This window comes from Eumetopias jubatus, unplaced genomic scaffold, assembly GCF_037043125.1.
Source record: "Eumetopias jubatus isolate StellerSeaLion01/CBP00866 unplaced genomic scaffold, mEumJub1_p1.0 scaffold_16, whole genome shotgun sequence".
NCBI classification, from domain to species: Eukaryota; Metazoa; Chordata; class Mammalia; order Carnivora; family Otariidae; genus Eumetopias; species Eumetopias jubatus.
Genome location: NW_028274822.1, coordinates 47,856,611 through 47,879,039, shown reverse-complemented (window position 1 = coordinate 47,879,039; position 22,429 = coordinate 47,856,611). Strand labels below are relative to the sequence as shown.

The following is a 22,429-nucleotide window of genomic DNA, read 5'->3' as shown; positions in this document are numbered from 1 at the left end:
ACCATTTGCCTAGTGAGGAAAAAGTTTCGTTAAATGGTACCTCAGTGGTCTTAGTCAATGGAATTGACTGTATACATGGGCTCCTGGCCAAGGGACATGTGGGGGCTGAAATCCAGCCTGGGCAAGGCTGTATCTGCTCAGAGGCAGTGAGCCTTTTTTCTTCTTCATAAAAAAAAAAAAAAAAAAAAAAAAAGCTTTTTGCATGAGCTAGCAGGGCTTTGATTAGATCCCTCATGCCAACAGGGTGGAAAATGCCCTGGGGAAAGCCAACTCATTGAATCTCATGTGTCCTGCCATTTTTTTTCAATGTCATTGTATTTTCTTAGTGGTTTTCCCATCCTAGATGCTCAGAAAACACATGTGAAATTAATAAATGAACATTAGCTAGAGAGAAATATGGGTTTTAATGAGATTATTTATGCAGAGCTTAACTGTGAGAAGTGGGAAAAAGAATTCTCCACTACTTTCAAGTTATGCCATCTACTGCATATACTGTGTACAGAAATGATACCAAATAAAGAGGCAGAAGGGTGAGCAGGGAGAACAGCCTAATGATCAGGGGACTTACTCCCCTGCTCAGTGCAAGGTATTAATTTAACACACACTTATATAACACTTACTGATGCTTGGCACTGTTCTAAAGCACCTTACATGTACTGACTTCTTCATCCTCACAACCACTTATGAAGGGGGTACTCTTAGTGTGCTCATTTTACAGATGAGAAAACTGAAGCACAGAGAGGTTAAGTGATTTGTTTAAGATCAGAAAACTACTACGTGGTATGGCCAGGGACTCCAGCTGCAGAGTTCATGCTCATACCCACTCTACTAACTATTCCTTCCTCAGAGTTGCAGCCAAACAGTGCACCATCTTGTTAATTTTATTTATTATCTTGGAACCATTTATCTTCATGTCTGATGTCCTTATTTGCTAGATCTTGAGCTCTCTGAGGGCGGGGCCACAGTTTCCTGCCCATGTCTGTCTTCCCTGTGGCAGCATGTCACGGATATGCCATGGATGCTTTTTGAAGAAACTTTCAAAGGACAACACCATCATAGAATTTTCCCATTGGAGCAACACCTGGATAGAAGTGCCGTTTGACAAAAAAAATACCTGAATTTCAACAACCTGCCTTTGGAAGGCAGGGGTGGCCCTGATGTGTTGAATTTCAAAGTAGAGGTATCTGATACAGGGGCCAAGACCAAGAAGCTACAAGAGACAGGAAAGGATCCTTCCTCTACAGATTTCAGAGGAAGCAGGGCCCTGCCAACACCTCGATTTCAGACTTCTAGCTTCCAGAATCGAGACAAGACATTTCTGTTGTTCTCAGCCCCCCAGTTTATGGTACTTTGCTATGGCAGCCCTGGGAGACTAATACAGTAACTGCTCGTCTTTTGGGCTGCCATAACAAAGTACTATAGATCGAGTCACTTAGAAACAACAGAAATTTATTTCTCACAGTTCTGGAGGCTGGGAAATCCAAGGTCAAGGTGTGGGCAGGTTCAGTGTCTGGTGAAGACCCACTTCTAGTTCATGTTTTTTCACTGTGTCCTCACATGGTAGGAGAGGTGAGCGATCTCTCTGGGTCCTCTCTTATAAAGGCACTCATCCCATTCAGCTCATCCCATCTTGGGGGAAGGGGGACACACAAATATGAAGTCCATTGCAGTCATTTAACTTTAAATCAGATAACCAGTCTCTTAATCAGTCAGCTGTACTTACTGACTATTCAGTGTGTGAGTTATCTGTGTGTGGGAGACTAAGGATGAAGGGCACTGTATGAGGCCCCCTGGGTAGTTCTAGGCTCTCTGTTCTTGAGACTTCACAATCTGGCAACTCAAAGTGTAGTCTCTAAATAGAATGAGGATTGCTCTTGGCTGAACAAGTATTTAGGGATCACCCACCCTGAGGCTTATTTATTTATTTATTTAAAGATTTTATTTATTTGACAGAGAGAGACACAGCTAGAGAGGGAACACAAGCAGGGGGAGTGGGAGAGGGAGAAGCAGGCTTCCTGCAGAGCAGGGAGCCCTATGTGGGGCTCGATCCCAGTATCCTGGGATCATGACCTGAGCTGAAGGTAGGTGCTTAAGGACTGAGCCACCCAGGTGCCCTGAGGCATCTTTAAATATGAAGAACGTATCAGAAAGGCATAAAGTAAGGATTGACTAACGCAGGTGAGACTCTGGGAGTTTGGGAACAATGGATATATGGATACCGTGAGCCTTGGATCCCTTTTGCACGGAGCCTGGTTGGTTGGATGATTCCTTCACCACTAGTGAGGGCTGAGGGGCTATGTCAGGGGAAGGATGGGGTGGGATTGTGAAATGAAAGGCCCAATTCCCCATGTCCTGGGATTTGCTCTGCAGAGACTAAATATTGCTGAGGATTTGCGTGCACAGAAGACATCGGTGGCAAAGATTCTAATCAAGGTCGTTTGCATAGTGATTTGAAGAGAACAAAAATTTCAGACTTTCAAATTTTCCTGTTGTCTTCTCTGTTTCCATGTGGCTTTCCTATTTCATGGTGACAACTGATCACTTAAATGTATCTTTAATGTGATCTTGAATGTTTTCAATGAACCAGAAAAATTAGCAGAAAATGGTGGGAGACCTCATTAGGAAAATCTCTTAGTAAGATTGCCATAAACTAGTTGAAGTTTCTTTTTTCTTTTGTTTTCTTTCATTATCTTTTATGTTAACTTAGTAGACTTTTATCTGAGTACAAATATAAAAATATTGAGGTCACTCTTTCTAATAGTAATAAAATCTTCGTTCCCTCTCTCTGAGTGCCATGTAACACTTTGTACCTCCCATACACTTGGTGTTACTGCAGCCTCCATTTTCTTTGATCACTTGCTGGCCTCGGTTCTGGGTGTTGTTTTCTCTGGCTGTTACGTACGATGATTGTCACTCTAGCTTAGGAGGATTGGAGCTGAAATAAATCACATTTAGAACTGCTCGACCAACCACCAGGAAGATGAAGCCGGGGGCCTTCAGAATCAAGACAGAGATGTTTGTAGCCAGTGGTTCTCCAACTTCACTGAAGACAAATAGAAGGGGATGTGTAATGTTGCAGCACAAAGGATCGGGATCAGCTGTGGGAAGAACTGCCTATGCAGAGTGTACTGCATCACTGAAAGGGCTTTTATTTTTTTATTTTTTATTTTTTTTAATAGAATGATTTTTTTTAAAGATTTTATTTATTTATTTGAGAGAGAGAATGAGATAGAGAGAGAGCATGAGAGGGGAGAGGGTCAGAGGGAGAAGCAGACTCCCTGCTGAGCAGGGAGCCCGATGTGGGACTCGATCCCGGGACTCCAGGATCATGACCTGAGCTGAAGGCAGTTGCGCAACCAACTGAGCCACCCAGGTGCCCTGAAAGGGCTTTTAAAGAAGAGGGGATGAGAGTCCTTTACTAGGTCAAAATCCTGTGTGTCATTTTTAGGCCCATCCGCAGATAATTAGAAGGCTTTGACTGGAAGGCCTACTGGCGGAAGCTGCCCTCCCCACACTGGACCTGTACACAGCGAGTACGTTGCACTTTTCTGCAGGGAGTTAGAACCAAGGGTTCAGGTCCCCCTGGACCATCCATGCTCCTAGGCATCTCTGCATTCCCAGCCCAGGAGCCTTGAGTCCGAGGCCTCCAGTGGAGGTACCTGGTACTTCCCAGGTGCCTGCCCTGAGACTTACGGGCTGCTCTGGCTGAGGACCTTTTCCCCACGCTGACTGGGTATTTTTCTACTCCCACTCTCTCCTCCTTACCCTCAATTCTCTGGGCTCATAAAAAGGCAGGAGCCTTTTGTTTGGGTAGTGGGATACTTCTCCTGTCATCTGACCCCTGCCTGGTGCTGTTCCATGGGGGAAGAGTGGAACACTGGGACGCTGGCATCTTCGCCTCTTGCCTTCACCGTTGCAGTGAATGAATAAGGTCTCGAGTGTTACTTTCAGATTGGCTTGTTGTCCTCATTGACCATCTCAGCACCTGGAAGCTCAGCTGGAGTTGGTAGAACTTTTGTGGATGTTATTTTTAAAAGATTTATTTATTTGAGAGAGGGAAAGAGAGAGAGGGAGCAAGTGCAGGTTTGGGGAGGAGCAGAGGGAGAGGGAGAGGGAGAGGGAGAGAGAATCCTCAAGCTGACTCCCCATTGAGCACGGAGCCTGATGCAGGGCTCGATCCCACGACCCTGAGATCACGACCTGAGCCAAAATCAAGAGTCAGATGCTTCACTGACTGAGCCACCCAGGCGCCCCTGAATGATTCTTAATGTAGATTCTTATCAACAAAGGCGAGATCTGCTACCTGGGGATGTGTGTGTACACACACTTGTGTGTGATATTCATCCACTCCTGTATTGAACAAATATTATTGACTTGTATGTGCCGGGCACAGAGGAGACTGGGAATACAAATCCAAACAAGGCAAGAAAGGTCTCTATCTACATGGAGGTGACATTCTATGGGGAGACTGGAACCAGTGAATAAATATACACAATAATTACGGATTGTGGTTGTGTCTTGGAAAGAATAAGCAGGATTTTGTTAAAGTGATTGATGAAGGGAAGCTTCTCTAGGTTTGGTAGTTGGAGAAGCTTTTCTAAGGAGGTGTTATTGATACAGCAACTGGGGGTTGAGAAGAAATCAGCCCCATGAAGACGGTGGGAAAATGTGTTCCATTCAGAGGGACCAACAGGTACAGGGGCCGTGAGGTGGGAAAATGCACGCGTGTTCTAAGAATTCAGAAAGCTGGCTGCCCTCGTCGTTGCGTATTTTGAATGTTATGCCCGAGTGAGATCTCTGTAGCCTTTCCAGAATTTATAAATGCTTCGTTTTATTTTTGTGTGTATTTATAACCTTTCCGGTCCTCAAAAGAATTTAGGGGACTGATGAAATTTAAAAACTTTGAACAAAAGAGTGGAGGGAATGGGACAATGGGAAAATAAAGCCATGAAGAGTATAATTACTTCGGAAGGAGATCAATAACTGAAAGGGAATTGAAAGGGAAAAGCTCAGCTTGAGGAATGAATCCGGTCAGGGTCAGACTGTTTCCCCCAAGGGCAGTATCTGGCTCTTAGCAGGTCAGTAGTTGGTGGTTGAATGAATACACTATGAGCGTAGATGTGTTCTCATAAATCTAGGCTTTGGCATGAAACTCTCAGGAGGAAGTACTTTGGGTTTGGGGCCTCGAGGGGGCAGGCGTAAATGTGACCTGGCCTACTTTGTAAACCTGAACTTGTGTTAGAGCAGGCAACTTACATGCAAGTACAGGTACCGAGGGACCCCTTATTGCCAGTGAAATGCCAACACAGCGTACAGAGAACAAGAGAATAGAGGGAGAAGTAGAAAGAGGAGGAATGTATGGAGACCATTAAAATATGAGTTTAAAGACTTCCAGAAGGAATTTCTTGGGTTCTTTCAAGAAGGAACCAGTTGGTCCTAGAATCCCCAAAAGTAGACTGTATGGTGTCAGAATTAAGAGCACGGGCTTTGGAACTAATAGAGCTTGCTTTGAAAGCATCTCTTCCTCAGGATGTGATCCTGAATGAGTTATGTTACCTCTGTGAGCCTTGGTGTCATCTTCTGTAAAATGGGGATATAATACCATTCCTCCTTATCACTAATTAACTCATTTATCACTTTCTAGTATATTTCCTGAAGTGAGTAATAAAATAGTTTATGCCATTTTTATTTATTAACTAAATGAACAAATATTAAGTGCCTACCTTGTGCCAGAACCTTGTGTTCTAGGTGGTGAACAAGTCCCTGCACTCAAGCACTTGCAATGCAATAAGGATGATAGACAGCAAAGCCGGCAAATAAGTGCTTCCTGCTCAGAAGAGAAAGCAAAGACAGTAGAAAGAGATGGCAGAGTGCAGCACGGCTTTTGATGGAGAGGACAGGGAAGGCCTCTCGGAAAAGGGACTTAAGTCCAGGCAAAGCATATTATCAGGAGAGGGAAGAGCAAGTGCAAAGACCCTGAGGCAGGACCGTGCTTGGTGTGAATGAGGAACAGCAAGAGCATCAGTGTGGGTCGAGGGGAGTGAGTGAGGGGAAAGTGGAGGGCTGTTTGTCTCCTGCTGGGAGTGATCCAGTAGAGGGCTATGTAGAGATGCAGGAGAGTGTGTGTGTTTACGGGGTGAAATGGCAGACACAAAGCCCTTGAACAGGCAGGAGGGGCAGATTCAGTGTTGGGGAGGAGGGGGGTGGGCAGGGGCAGACTTTGGAGCACAGACAGCTTCTCCACAGCAATGGGAGGCAAGGCAGGTGTGTGGGCGCACATGCAGGGAGGTTTGTGGATTAGGAAGAGGAGCAAATTCAGTGAATTCATCCAGAGAAGGGAAGAGGAAGGAGGAGGTTTGAGGATCATCAAGAATGTGTGAAATAATTCCTAGGAGAGTAAAAGAGGGAATACAGTGAAACACTGTGCCAATGTAGAAAAAACACAATTCTCAGTTGTCTGGGGGTGGAGAGAAGCATCTTCCTTTACCTGGTCACACCTGACTCACAGGCAGGCGTGAGCCAGCGGAACACGTTTCTCTAGCGAAGGCCAAATCTCTGAGGTGCCCGCAGATTCTCGGCTTCTTGCTGCTGCAGGACAGCTGCTGCCCCTCCCCCAGACTCCTCCTTCCCGCCCCCACCTCCCACCCCCCAGCATCCCTCCCTGTTTTCCTGTCTTGGCTACACCACTTAGGCAAGCTGCTCAACCTCTTTGAGCCTCTGTCTCCTTATCCGTAAAAGGGCCAAATGATTGGACTCATCTTAATAGATTTATCATGAAAGTCCAGTCACCATGTGCCAAGTGCAAGGTGCTCTGTCTGGCAGGTGGATGTTTTTGTCATCACCACCATCAATGTAACTTCTTCTGTGACTGTGGCTGCAAGATGGGTCCCTAGTGGCGCACTCTGCCTGTGCCTGTCACCACTGCCTCTGTGGTCCCCGACTGCAGGGGCCCGAAGAATCAGCTGAGGGGCTTGCTAAAAATTCCAGTTCTTCCCCCCACCAGAGACACAGCCTTGATATAGGGATTCAGGACCTGAAATCTGCATTTTAAACAAACACCCTGGGGGTCAGATGGCAATGTGATCCCTTTATGGATGATGATCTCATTGAATTTTCACAGCCACTACATACAATTGGAGGATTTCCCCATTTTAACAAGGGGAAAAAGGAGCTAAAGGGAGGCTAAATAATTCGACCAATATATAAAGGTATCTATCTATCTATCTATCTATCTATCTATCTATCTATCTATGGAAGTAGGCTTTAAACCCCAAGATTTTACTCCAAAATGTATCTCTTTGATATGAGTTAAAAGCAAAAAAACCTCCAGAATTTGGCTTGGAGGGACACATCTTTTTAGTAATAAGTGTAAATTTTGCAGACATTTTCTTATTTGCCTTAAAAAAAAAAATACCTGGAATCAATCTCAAGTCCTATAGATAGATCTCTCCAATCCTTGCCTCCAGGAGCCCCGCACACTAGAGATGCGTGCTCCACCCACTGTGGGGTGAAATCTGTTGGGGGCTCCAGAGAGCTGGGCACTCTCCTGGGCTGTGTAATGGCCCTTCACCCATCTGTCAGATGTATAGGTCTGCAGGAAACAGGCGGAACTGCCTATCTTAATCATTGGTGACCATGCTGATGTGCTTGTGGGCCTCTCAGAAGGGACGATGTTCTCAACAAGGTCTGGGAAGGAGCAATCTTAAGTTTGGAATGGGTGCACTCCAGAATGTTCTCCACATCAGGGCTCCAGCTGGCTTGGGTTGGGGCAATTGAGACGGTGCCTTTAAGGCACATGGCCTCAGGAACCTTGGCAAGTGATGGCTGGGAGGAAGGTTCGGGGTGGCGTGAATGTGCCAATACATCATGGGGCTGTTAGCAGCTGAGTGTGGTTCGAGGCTGCCATTGCTGGGTTTTCTGAGCCTGCCATGAGGGTGTGCATCCACGCATCTGTCAGACATGACAGGGTGTTTTCCCGAGCTGGGTCTCTTTCCCAGGTTGTGGACAGGTGTGTGGAAAGTTACGTAAGTGCTGTTTCAGTGCAGCCTCACCTTCCATCCAAGTGTAAGACGGAGCTTTTTGATGGAGCTTGCAGCTGGATCAGGATGGAAGGCGTTCTGGCTGGGAGAAACATCACCAGACCCACACACGGGTCCTGGTTCCGGCCTGTCCTGGCTGTACGGTTTGAGGTGAGGCACTTCACCTCTCTGAGCCTTCTCTTCTCCTTTAAGTTTTGAATACCTTGATATAAGCCTGAGAGTGTCATGAAGATTAAGCAAAGTAAAGCATGGCATGCCTCTCCTGGGTTTAAATATCCCCGGGCTAGCTTGGTTCTAGCACCTTTTGGTATTATGTGGTGTTTGAGCTACTTCTCTTCTCTCTTGCTACATTTCTTTAGGGCCAGGGGCCAACTCTTAGTGTTTGTTTGCTTGTTTCTATCTCCGAATCCAAATTAGTGCTCTACACATTGTAAGCAATTCTAAGAAGTTGAATAAATGAATGAGGGTTCACACAATAAAATTATATTAGGGAGCAGTGCTGTAATCAACCTCTGGTTTCTTAGAACAATACAGTGTTATACTGTGGATTGAGAGGCGAAGCACTGTATATGAGAGGTTTTCAGTTAAGGAGAATCATCAACAATGTTAAGAACCGGGAGAGACTTTTTTCCATCCTTCTGAAAAAGCATAGGTTCTTTCGTGGGTCTCTGAAAGATTGGCTTATCTTCCAGGGCCTTCCAACCTTAGATCTCAACTCTGTCTTGTTATTTATTTGAACAGTTCTGTCCTCTTTCCTTCTAGCCCCTCCTGGGTTATTTGCTATTTCCCATATGGCTAGGCTAATAATAGTCTTGACACAATTCAGAGCATGCGTCCCTTGTCCTTATTTCCAAGATAGGTCCCTTGTCCTTGTCTTTTAGTATTCTCATCTCTGTCTGGAATACGGAGTAGGTGACCAGCACAGGTGTGTCGCACGGATGGGTGAATAATTGAACACAAGCTTGAAAGAATCCTCTGTTCTCTCTGTCCTCCTGTTCTCTGACTTCTCTCAGTTTTGGTCCTGTTTTATTTATTTATGGCTATTTTTAAAATATTGGACCTCAGGTGCAGAGGTGGATTATAGATTATTCACAACCCTCAGTTTATGACATGCTTTTATCACTGGTCCTTGCGTCGTCTGCTTTAATGTATGTGTGGATGGATGGATTTTAAATAATATAACAAGCACCCATGTACTTGCCACCAAAGCCAGATTAGGGCCTTGATAATAACTTATGTCTAACCATATGGTTTCCTCACTTTCCTTCCCTCTTTTTTACAGTCTGGGGTAACCATCATCCTGAATCCTTTATTAATTTTTCCTTTGCTTTCCTTTTTATATAGTTTTATTATATCTATCTATTTATCTTCCTAAAAAGTGTTTCCCATTTTGATTGCTCTTAACTTTATATCATGCTCCCCCCATTTGTTATATTGCGAAGATTCATCCATATTCTTTCATGTTGTCAAATATATTCATTTATTCATTATTGGTCATTTATTCATTCATTGCATGAATATACTGCCATGATTCATTCACACTGATGTGGCTGGGTCGTTAGGTTATTCCCAGGATTTTTCTCTTGTGAACAGTGCATCTATGAATATTCTTGAACATGATGTCATCAAGTTGTGCAAGAGTTTATGGGTTATGAGCTTGAAGGTAGAATTACTGGGTCATAGGAAATGTGAATTTTCAACGTTATAAGATAATGCCAAAATAGTTTCCAAAGTCTCTACACCAGTTCATACTCCTACCACATCCTTTCCAATGCTAGTTATCCTCAAATTTTGAACTTGGGCCTTTTGAATGGGTATAAAAGAGTATTACACTGTGGTCTACCCTGATCACTAATGATGGTGAGAGTGAACATTTCTTTGAATGTTTATGGATGTATGTGTTTCCTCTTCTGTAAAATGCCCATTCCTACTTTTACCCTTTTTTCTATTGATCTGTTTATACTTTCCTTATTGATTTGCAGAAGTTTGGTATGTATTTCTGATGAGAATTCTTTGTTGATTTTATGTTATTTGTTTAGGTATTGATTCTTGTGTAACACCACCTCAAATCTTGGGCTGATTGGGCTCAGCTGGGTGGTTTTTCTGCTCCATGTGGTGTCAGCTGGAATAACTCAGTTGTATTCAGTAGGTGCCTAGGTAGGACTGGGGGGTCCAAGAAGGCTTCACTAATGTGTCTGGTGCTCTTCCATGCATCCACACCATTTGGTTAGCACGGGTTTTCTCATAGCATGGTGATTTGGGGGTAGCTGGACTTTTTACCTGGAGGCTGGCTTGCAAGAAGCAGAATCTGCCAGTCCTTTTAAAGCCTCTGCTCAAAAACTCCAGAATGATACGTCTGCAAATAATAAAGCCAGTCTGGATTCAAGAGGAGAGAATAACCTCCAGGGAAAATAGCCTCCACTTCTTGATATGTGAGGTGGCGGACGCATACACGGAGAAGGAATTGATGGCAGCCATCATGAGACGCTGTCTGCCACTTGTATACTGTGAATATCTTCCAGTTTGTAACTTTTCTTTCTACTTCTTTAAGGTGAACCAATATTCTTTCTTTTAAATTTTTATTCTTTTAAAATTTTATATTATTTTATTTTATATCAGAGAGAGAAGGAGGGTGGGGAGGGGCAGAGGGAGAGAGAGAGAATCTTAAGCAGGCTCCAAGCCCAGCATGGAGCCCAATGTGGGGCTTGATCTCACAACCCTGAGATCATGACCTGAGCCAAAATCAGGAGTCGAACACTTAACCAACTGAGCCACCCATATTCCCCTAAGGTGAACCAGCATTCTTAGTTTTAATCTATCTCTTCTTTTGTAACCAGTGCTTTCTTGTTTAAGAAATCTTTCCTTGCTCCAAATCCTAAAAGATACTCCCTGATATTTTGCACTAATTGGTTTTAAAGTTTATTTCTGACATTAAGTCCTTAATTCATCTGAAGCTGATTTTTGTCTGTGGTTTGAGTAGGAATTTGATTTTATTGTTTTCTATTGGATATGGAGCTTTTCCCACTGATCTGATGTACCACCTCTGTTATATACTAAGGTTTCCAAAATGCGTGGGTCTGTTTGGGGCTCTTTTTTATCCTGTAGGGCTGTTTCTCTCATCTTGCTCTGTTTTATTTATGACAGCTTCATAATAAGCCCTAATACCTTGAAGGGCAAGTTTCCTCCTTCCTGATCTTCCTGTTCAGCAGTATCCTGGCTTTTCTTGGTTCTTTGCTAGTCCATATAACTTTTAGAATTATCGTGCTCCAAGAAAATCTCTATTGAGATTTTTATTGGACTTGTATTGACTTTATAGATCAACTTTGAGGGAGAATTGATAAGTTTTTTATATTATCCTACCCAAGAAAACAGTCATTTCATTTATTTAGATTTTAGAAATTCTTTTAATTAATTTTATTTCTTAAATGCCCTATATGAGTGAAATCATATGGTATTTGTCTTTCTCTGTCTGACATATTTCACTTAGCATAATACCCTGTTGGTCCATCCATGTTGTTGCAAATGACAAGATCTTGTTATTTTTTTATGGCTGAGAAACATTCCATTGTATATACATACCACATCTTCTTTATCCATTCATCTATTGATGGACATTTGAGTGGCTTCCATATCTTGGCTATTGTAAATAATGCTATAATAAGCTTAGCAGTGCATATATATCTTTTCACATTAGTGTTTTTTTTCCTTTGGGTAGATACCCAGTAGTGGAATTACTGAATCATATGGTAATTCTATTTTTAATTTCTTGAGGAACCGCCACACTGTTTTCCATACTGTTTTCCAAAGCGGCTGCACCAATTTGCATTCCCACCAACAGTGCACAAGGGTCCCTTTTTCTCCACATCCTCGCCAACACTTGGATTTCTAGTCTTTTTGAGTCTAACCATTCTGACAGGGGTGCTGGTGGTGACATTTCTCTTCACCCCCTCCCCTCCCACGCTAGATAGCCAGGCACTTTTGGGAACTAGTGGGAACACTCTCCACTTATCTTGCTAACACCGTGTGCCCCACCCTTGTGTTCCCCTGCAGATCTGTCCCATCCACACCACCCCATTTGGCATGTGTCCCTCCAAAGCCAGTTCTGCCCTGACATACCCTGCAAACAACCTGAGGAGGGACCAGCACCACTCCAAAGTGACTCCTGCCCTGGGGAGGGGGGAAGATAACCACACACAATGATGCATCTGCAGTCCCAGCAGCCGCTCCTTATAACTAGCAGCAGAGACAGAGCACCCTGGCCATCAGTGTGACCACGGCCTCACAGACAGACCAGGGGCAGGCAGCTGGTGTGACTGTGCGCTGCCCACCAACAAAAACCTCTCAGGGGACATCACAGGAAGCATGCCCTGCAGTTCGGTGTGATTGCAATCCCGGCAGATGGACTGACAGCAGACATCTGGTCTGACGGCTGACACTGCCCAACTAGGAGCCTGCAGCATCCCCAGATAGGGCTCCTACCAGTACAGGGACCAAGCCCTGCCCGGCATGCCCCCAACAGGCAAAGTGGGCCATTGTAGCTGACTTGGACTGAAGACAGATGTGGTTCAGCCACAACAGGAAGCTGCATGTAGCCCCCCGTAGGAAACACCCCTGTAGCACCTGGTTCTGGTGAATGGGGGTATTGCACTAGAGGGCACCACGGGACCTCTTCTTCTTAGACCAGTGGCAGGAAAGAATGTATGTTACTGATTATCCACAATGTCTAATAAACTGGAGTAGTTAGTAGCTGCTAGATGGGGAGGAGAGTTATAGGGTGGTGGTTGACATACTATTTCTGGGGCCCTAGGCTTGAATCCTGGTCCTTACTATTTACAGTTGGGTGATTCTTGGGAAAATTACTTAACTTATTCACTGTGTTTCCTCAACTGTAAAATAGAGGTGATGGCCTTAGGGTGCAAATGTGAAGTACATGGTGCCCGGTGCATAATAGGTGCTCTATAAATGCTCACTTTATTTGTTAATGTAATTATTTGAAAATTGAGAATCACCAAAACAACACAAAAAGCATCATCTCTATTCCTTATATCTTCATTATAGAAATGGAGATAAATGTAGATCATAAGCATCCACATCCTTGGAAGAGATTTGCTTCTAACTACATGTAAATCTTCTAACCTTGGAGGAGCAATAACATAATTCCCTTATCAAATAATTAAATTGGTAAAATTCCCTCTGGGAAAGAATGGGAAAAATAACGATCATTGAAAGGAAAAATATTCATAAATGTTTAGATGTCCTAGCTTAGTTATTAATTACACTTTTTATTATGATAAAATTTTTATAGAAAGAACCCCTCCCTTTTTTTTTAAGAATTGCTGTGGGATCATTGTTTTATTGGGCTTCTAGGAGGTGTGAGGCAATGTGCTGGCTGAAGTGTAGTGACAAGCTGGACGCACACGGTCTCTGATCTCAGGAACTCAGGGGGCTGCTTAGCCCAATGTGCCGCTTTTGAGTTACATAAGTCTCTTTATAGAATGTCAAGAGAGAAAGTTGTACATAATATGTCTCCACATACGAGAGACTTCTCAGTTACACACTCGATGAAAACATTTGGTTGCACATTTGGTTACACACCAGGATCAAATTTATCTTTGAACACTTAATTAACTTTCAAGAGGCTCACCAGGGACAGAGCCACCATTGTGTCACAGAACATTCCTGGGAAGACTGTGGCTCTAAATTTGCTTCTTTAAACGCCCTCCTAGATGGTGGTGATGCTCTGAGGTAATTTAATTGGGGAGCAAAGCAGTTCAGTGTGTGAAGCCCACTGCTGGTTAAGCATGATCTTTTGACCCAGTTAAAATGTAATCAATATGTAGGTAAGGCTTTTTAGGTGGTAATGGCTGTAAAATTCTGCATCGCAAACAAAACAAAACAGAATCAAGAATTTGCCTACCAAGAAGAATAATTCAGTAAGAAGATGAGATGATATCAGTAGCATCAGAATTTAGTAAAGATGATAATACCAAATAGATATCACTCCAGGTGAAAATGGATTCTCATTTATCTATGGGGTTAACTCTCAACTTCTCACTTTGGTATCCTCAGCCAAGATATGATCTCCCCACTTACCTTTCAAGCCCTGTCTTCGATTACTTATGCTGTTGTTAAGCTGGACCAACTGGCCTCCGTGCCTTTGCTCATGCCCGTTCCGCCCCCTGGAACCCCTTCCCTGTTTGCTGGTCACTGACACTTACCAGAGCCCTGTCCATCCTCACCGGCGACTTAATCCCACGTCTTGCACCCCGTTTCCTGAGCCCATGGCATACGTATCACCTGAGACCGGACCTCTATACTCTTGCCATATCCTACTTCCCTTACTGTTGTTATTTGTCTCCTTATCGCCTCCACTGGGACTGCAGACAGGGAGTCTCTTTGTATATCCTAGTGCCTGACCCAGAAATTGCAGAGGAAAATGTAAAGAGTACAAAGGATTTGCTGAAGGAAGACATCTTTGCATCTCAGGTACAACAGGTTCTTCTTAAAATGTCATATAGGACGAGGAAAACATAGCTGTTACACATGGAAGATAAATATGATATGTGTCCTAGAAACATTATAAACAGAGGTATAAGCAGGTGATACAGTTTAAGATTAAGTGAAAAAGAAAAAGCCTTACTACTGTCTTCAGAATACATTATGATCAATCTCAGCAGCTGACATCGCTAAGCTGTGTAAAGTGGTCTCTGTTTTCGTTAGCTCTTTACTAAATTGATAGAAAAAATTACTTGAAAATAAAAAGTTTTTTTTCTCCCCAGGGCCAGTTCTGTGACTATTGCAATTCTGAGGACCCCAGGAAAGCACATCCAGTCACCAACGCAATTGATGGATCCGAGCGATGGTGGCAAAGTCCCCCTCTCTCCTCGGGCACACAGTACAACAAAGTCAATGTCACCTTGGATCTAGGGCAGGTGAGTGATGCTTCCAACTGGAAAGGGGGAAGTTAATTTGGATCATTGTTTCTTTGGTTATTTCTGAAATAATAATAATTATATTAAAAACCAAACATCAGTTTTAATTCTCTAATCATTGTGAAGCCTGTTACATTAATATTTGCATTCCTCCACGCTCAGCCTGTCATGATGCATACACCCATACCTGTTTATCAAGAGTTAAAAATAGTCAAAAATAGTTTTATTGGCAAAGATATTATTATTATTTAGATTTTATTTATTTGACAGAGAGAGACACAGCCAGAGAGGGAACATAAGCAGGTGGAGTGGAGAGGGAGAAGCAGGCTTCCCACAGAGCAGGGAGCCCGATGTGGGGCTCCATCCCAGCACTCTGGGATCATGATCTGAGCCGAAGGCAGATGCTTAACGACTGAATCACCCAGGTGCCCCTATTAATATTATTTTTGATTATGATAAAGTACACATGACATAAAATGTACCGTCTTGGAACTAGAGGGTTATTATGCTGAGCGAAATAAGTCAATTAGAGAAAGACAAGTATCATATGATCTCACTGATATGAGGGATTTGAGAAATAAGACAGGACCATAGGGGAAGGGAGGAAAAAATGAAACAAGATGAAACCAGAGAGGGAGACAAACCATAAGAGACTCTTAATCTCAGAAAACAGACTGAGGGTTGCTGGAGTGGAAGGGGTTGGGAGGGATGGGTTCCCTGGGTGATGGACATTGGGGAGGGTATGTGCTATGGTGAGCACTGTGAATTGTGTAAGACTGATGAATCACAGACCAGTACCTCTGAAACAAATAATACATTATATGTTAAAAAAAGAGAAGATAGTAGGAAGGGAAAAATGAAGGGGGGAAATCGGAGGGGGAGACGAACCATGAGAGACTATGGGCTCTGAGAAACAAACTGAGGGTTTTGGTGGGGGAGTGATGGGTTAGCCCGGTGATGGGTATTAAGGAGGACACGTACTGCACGGAGCACTGGGTGTTATACGCAAACAATGAATCGTGGATCACTACATCAAAAACTAATGATGTACTGTATGGTGACTAACGTAACATAATAAAATAAAATTTAAAAAAAGTACCATCTTAGACATTTTATTTTTTAAAAAGATTTTATTTATTTATTTAGTTATTTAAAGAACGCATGAGTCGGGGGGAGGGGCAGAGGGAGAGAGAATCTCAAGCCGACTCCATACTGAACGTGGAGCCCGACACGGGGTTTGATCCCATGAGCCTGTGATCATGACCTGAGCTGAAATCAAGAGTCGGACGCTTAACCGACTGAGTCACCCAGGCGCTCCCCATCTTACACATGTTTCAGTGTACAGTTCGGTAGCCTTAAGTTCACATTGTTGTGCAGCCAGTCACCAGAACTCTTTTTCATCTTGTAAAACTGGCACTCTGTGCCCATTAAACGACAACTCCTTATTCTCCTTTGTCCCCAGCCCCAGGCAACCATCATTCTACTCTCTCTGAATTGGGCAACACTAGTCACCTCATAGAAGTGGAATCCTACAGTATCTGTCCTTTGTGACTGGCTTACTTCACTTAGCGTACTGTCTCCTGGGTTCCTCTGTGTCGCAGCATGTGTCTGAATTTCCTTCCTTTTTAAGCCTAAATAACATTCCATTGTATGTATGCCTCACATTTATTTATCTAGTCATCTGTCAAGTGACACTTGAGTTGCTTCCATGTTTTGGCTCTTGTGAGTAATGCTGCTGTGAACATGGGTATGACTAAGATATTTTTCTAGCATTCTCTTTCCCAGAAATCCTGATTCTATGAACACTGACTACCTTTATTTTGGCTTTATTTGGCCAGCTGGTGCACAAGAAAACCCAGCTTCAGACCTATCCTTCTGTGGTATGCTAAAATGGCCCCTGGGATGCCTTCCTCTTAGTGTACATGCCCAGTGTTATCCCCTCTGTTTCCAGTGTGGTGGGACTATGATGGAAGTCACTCCCTTTGTAAGGTGGCATTACATGACAAAAATGAGGAGATTTTGCACATGTGTTTAAGGTCTCAAGTCAGTTGATCAAAAGGGAGATTATCTTGGAGGATTTCTCCCTAATTAGGGGAGCTCTTAAAAGGGACTGGGCCCTACCAGAAGGAAAAGATCTGAAGCATGAGAAAATTTCCTGCTGACCTTGAAGGGGAAAACTACCATATTATAAACTACCTATGGAGATGGCCACATGGCAAGGATCTAAGAATGGGTTCTAGAAGCTGAGAGCGGCCTCAGCCAACAGCCAGGAATAAAGCAGGAACCTCAATCCTACAACCATAAGAAACTGGATTCTGCCAACAACACATGCAAACGTGGAAGTGGGTCTTTCCAGGCATCTGGCGAATGCCTGATTGCAGCCACCATGCCCAGACTCCTGAAATACAGAACGGAAAGATCATAAATGGCTTTGTTTTAAGCCACTAAATTTGTGTTCGTTAAGCAGCAATAGAAAAACAAATGCACCTTCTTTCCTGTTTCAGACTAGGGAGTGCCTCCTATCTGTTTCACCCTATTCCTTCAACAAGTATTTATTTGTTGACTATTGTATATCAGGCACTGTTCTAGGTATTTGTGTTACATAAAAGAACAAAGGGATGGAGATTCCTTCCCTCATGGGAGACAGCCAACAAAAATATATATCAGTAAATACAATATGTTAGAAGCTGATAACAGCTATGGAAAAAATGAAAAAGTAGATCAGGGTAAGAGGATCATGAGGCCCAGGACAAGGGGGGTTTGCAGTTTTAGGTAGGATGGTCAGGCGAGAGCTTTTTGAACAAAGACTAGAACCGGTTAAGGCATTCATCATGCAGATATCAGTCACCCAGACAAGGGAACAGCCCTGCAAAGTCTCTAAGGTGGGAGCTTGTCTGGAAGGTGTAAGGAGCTGCATGGAGGCCAGGATGGCTGGAGCAGAGTCAGGGAGAGGGCAGTGGTGAGAGAAAAGGCCAGAGAGAGAACAGACAGGGCCAGATCAAGTAGGGCTCCTAGGCCATAATAAGGACTTGGACTCCAATGTGAAATGAGAGTCATTACAGAGTTTCAAGCAGAGGAATTATCTAATCTGATTTAAATTTAAGAAAGTATTTCTCTGGCTGTTCTGTTGAGAACTATCAGGGGGCAAGGGTAGAAGCCAGTTAGGAGACTGTCATCGTAATCCACAAGAAAGATGCCATTAGGGGCAGTGGAAGGGGTGATTGTGTCCTAGATATATTTTGAGACTAGAGCTGCCATGATTTCTGAATGGGTTGAATGTGAAGTGTGAGAAGAGAGGATTCCAGATGATTCCTAAGACTTTTGGTCTGAGCAACTGGAACTGCTGTTTGCAGAGATGTTGGAGGCTCTCTGGGTGGGGGGAAGAGTTACTGTGGGTATGCAAGCACTGAAATACTGTTTGGATGTCCCAGTGGAGGTGTGGCCTACACACTGGGAGATATGAGACTGGGAAGCTGGCTGGGCTGGAAGGGATGCTTGTCAAGGATTTCTGTAGGATTTATCATATTCAGGATCGCTCAGCTTCTTGGATCTGTATATTTATACCTTTCATCATCTTTGGGATATTTTCAAACGAACCTCATTTCTTCCTTTTCCAGCTTTACTGAGGTATCATTGACAAATAAATTATATATGTTTTAAAGTATATCATGTGATGATTCAGTAAGCATATACTTTGTGAAATGATTACCATGATGAGGTTAATTAACACATTCATCACCTCACATACTTTTTTGTGAGTGTGTGGTGAGAACACGTAAGATCTAGTCTCTTAGTAAACGTCAGGCATACAATACAGTATTATTAACTATAGATACCATGTTGTACATTAGAAACCCAGAACTTAGTCATCTTATAACTGAAGGCTTGTACCCTTTGAGCAGTATCTCCTCATTTCTCCCACTCCCTAGCCCCTGCTAACCACCAATCTACCCTCTGTTTCCACGAGTTCAACTTCTCTCTTTTTGGAATGTTGATGATACTGTTAGATCTTTTATTATTGTTCCACAGGTCCCTGAGGCTCTGTTCATTTGTTTTTTTCAGTCGCTTTTCTGTTTTTCAGATTAGGTAACTGTATTGTTCTATCCTGAAATTCCCTGATTCCTTTCTCTTTCATATTTGTTCTCCTATCTAGCCCATTTAGTGAGTTTTAAATTTTAGTTATTGTATTTTTTTCAGTTATATAATTCCCACTTGGTTTTTTTTTTTTTAATCTTCTATTCCTTGGCTGAGATTTTATATAATTTAATTTACTTCAAGAATATGTATACTTACTGAAACATTTTGCTACTTTAAAGTTTTTGTCAGATAATTCTGTCATCTGTTTCATCCTCTCATATTGGGGTCTGTTGATTGTCTTTTCTCATTCAAGTTGTTATTTTCCCCTGGTTTTTGGTATGATGAGTGATTTCCAGTTGTGTTCTGGACATTTTAGATATTATATTAGGAGACTCTAAATCCTATTTAAATCTCCCAGCTTAGCAGATGGTCACCCCATTTAGGTTTAATATGTAGGTTCTGGCCTGCTTTTGCAGCTTGTTGTTCCAATGACAATTTTGTTTTCAGAGCTGGTGCATACTACTAGTCTGCTGTGTTCATCTGGTTTCTGGGCTCCTGCTTGGTTCCCATTAGTGCTGTTGCCTCTGGAGCCATAATGAACTTCTCCTTATCCAGTGACACTTAGTAGGGGTTGAGGCACACTGGACCTTCAGGGCAGAGAGTGCTTCCCCAGTGCATTATCCGAGGCTGCCTCATGCAGGTGAAGCTCCTACTGAAATAGACATTTGGAAATCAATGGCGTATAGATTGTGTTAACCTACGAGACTGCATGAGAGTGAGAAGAGAAGAGGATCTAGGGCTGAGCCATAGGCTCTCCAATATTAAGAAGTCCTGGAAAAGAGAAGGAACCAGTAAAGAAGACTGGTGTGGAATGACAGGTGGGAAGAAGACAACTAAGAGAGTGTGGTGTCCTAAAGGTAGGTGAAGAAAGTGTATCAAAAGGGAGGCTGTCTTATAGCTCTGTAATACAAAGACAAAGAGTCTAATTTAAAAAAATGGTCAAAGGATCTGGATAGATGGTTCTCTAAAGAAGATACACGAATGGCCAAAAAGCATATGAAAAGATGCTCAACATCATTAGCCATCAGGGAAATGTAAGTTTAAACCACAATGAGATACCACTTTACACTCAGTTGGGTGGCTGTAATCAAAGAGATAGGTAATACAAGTATTGGTGAGGCTCTGGAGAGATTGGAACTCTAATACATAGGGTCAAAATAAAGTGGCATAGTTGCTTTGGAAAACAGTTCGGTAGTTCCTGGGTGGCTCAGTCGGTTAAGTGTCTGCCTTCGGCTCAGGTCATGATCCCAGGGTCCGGGGATTAAGCTCTGCGTCAGGCTCCCTGCTCAGCAGGGAATCTGCTTCTCCCTCTCTACCCTTCCCCTGGCTCTTATGCACATGCATGCACATGCTCTCTCTCCTTTCTCTCTCAAATAAATAAAGTCTTTTTTTTTAAAAAAAAAGTTTAAACACAGAGTTATTATATGACCCAGCAATTCCACTCCTAGTTATATTTTCAAGAAAAATGAAAACAGACACAGAAAAACTTGTTCATCAATGTACATTATATCATTATTCGTAATAGCCAAAAAGTGGGATCAACTCAAATGTCCATCAGTTTATGAATAAATAAGCCAAATATTGATATCCACACAATGGAATATTATTCAACAATAAAAAGGAGTGAATTTCTGATGAATGCTACAACATGGGTGAGCCTTGCAAACATGATGCTTGAAAGAAGCCAGTCACAAAAGAGCATGCATCATATGATTTTACGGATATGAAATGTACAGATAGGCAACTCTGTAGATGCAGAACAATAGTAGCTTAGAGGCTGCCTAGGGCTGGGGGTTTTGGAGGGAAGTGAGGGATGACTCCTGGGAGGTATGGCTTGTTTTGGGGGAGACAGATGAAAATTGAATGTGATCGATTGGACAACTTTGTGAACATACTAAAAACCTTTGGACTGTACATTTAGATGAGTGAATTGAATGGTGTGTGAGATACACCTCAGTAGAACTCTAACACATCAACAAAGAGTTCATGGAAAGAGAGTGTTTCAAGGAAAAAAAAGAGAGTGACTGTGTCAAGTACAGGGTCAAGTCACATAGGACAGGTAACGACTGATAATTCGCCATTGGATTTGCTCATATGGAGGTTCCTGGTGGCTTTGATTAAAAACCTGACTGCAGGGAGATTAAGAGAGAAGGTGAAAGGAAATGAAGCTTGGAGTACAGAAATCTAATTTGGAGAGTTCCTAAGCAACGAGGAGAGAAGAAATGGGGAAAGAGCTATTGAAAGTCGGGTAAAGAAGAGACTAGTAACTGATTCATAATAGGAGATATACAACAACACTAACACTGATGCTGATAATAGTACTAATACTGATGTTTAAGCCAATCTTTCTGCTGGCCATAGTGGTGCACAGAGTACCGTTCATATAGGAAATACTGCTTGACCAGATGCCTGCCCTCAGCCTGTCTCCTGTGGCTGTAGTCACATCGACCTGCAGGGTGATTTTCTTGAGAGGCTTTTGTTGGTGGGTGGGGCTGCAAGAAGCCTCATGCACCGTGGGTGGGAATGCAGACTGGTGCAGCCACTCTGGAAAACAGTATGGAGGTGCCTCAAGAAATGAAAAATAGAATCACCATATGATCCAGTAATTCCACTTCTGGGTATTTACCCAAAGAAAATGAAAACACGAATTTGAAAACCTATATGCACCCCTAGGTTTATCGCAGCATTATTTACAATAGCCAAATTATGGGAGCAACCTAAGTGTCCACTGATCCATGATGGGATAAAGAAGATGTGGTATATATATATACGATGGAATATTACTCAGCCATAACAAGAATGAAATCTCGCCATTTGAAACAACATGGATAGAGTTAGAGGATATTATGCTAAGTGCAATAAGTCAGAGAAAGACAAATACCATATGATTTCACTCATACGTGGAATTTAAGAAACGAAACAAATGAACAAAGAAAAAAAGCGACAAACCAAAAAAAGGACTCTTAACTAGAGGGAACAACACACTGATGGTTACCAGAGGGGAGGTGGGGGGGATGGGTAAAATAGATGAAGGGGATTAAGAATACACTTACCGTGACGAGCACTGAGTCATGTATTGAATTGTTGAATCATTATGTTGTACACCTGAAACTGATATAACATTGTATGTTAACTATACTTCAATTGAAAAGAAAGAAAAAATTTCTTCCAAAACAGTATTGCTTGAAAGCAATCAAAAAGGCAATGCATCCCAAGGACTGGAAATTGAATGATAGTGAGATTTCTTCCAATGAGTGTGTTATCTTCATTTTGGTTGGGGATAGTTTGGTGATAGAAGGGCGGTCCACCTCTTCAACTCAT

The 22,429-nt window shown here is 42.8% G+C and overlaps 1 protein-coding gene across 2 annotated transcripts in view; it reads left to right on the top strand.

The window, feature by feature from the left end:
* The window catches only part of LAMA3 (laminin subunit alpha 3), a 256,339-nt gene that overhangs the window by 10,652 nt on the left and 223,258 nt on the right, over positions 1-22,429 (top strand). For both annotated transcript variants that reach the window (XM_088019656.1, XM_028098310.2), the window contains exon 2: positions 14,819-14,971. In XM_088019656.1, the coding sequence (XP_087875782.1) occupies positions 14,819-14,971 (153 nt within the window). The remainder of the gene's footprint in view (positions 1-14,818; positions 14,972-22,429) is intronic.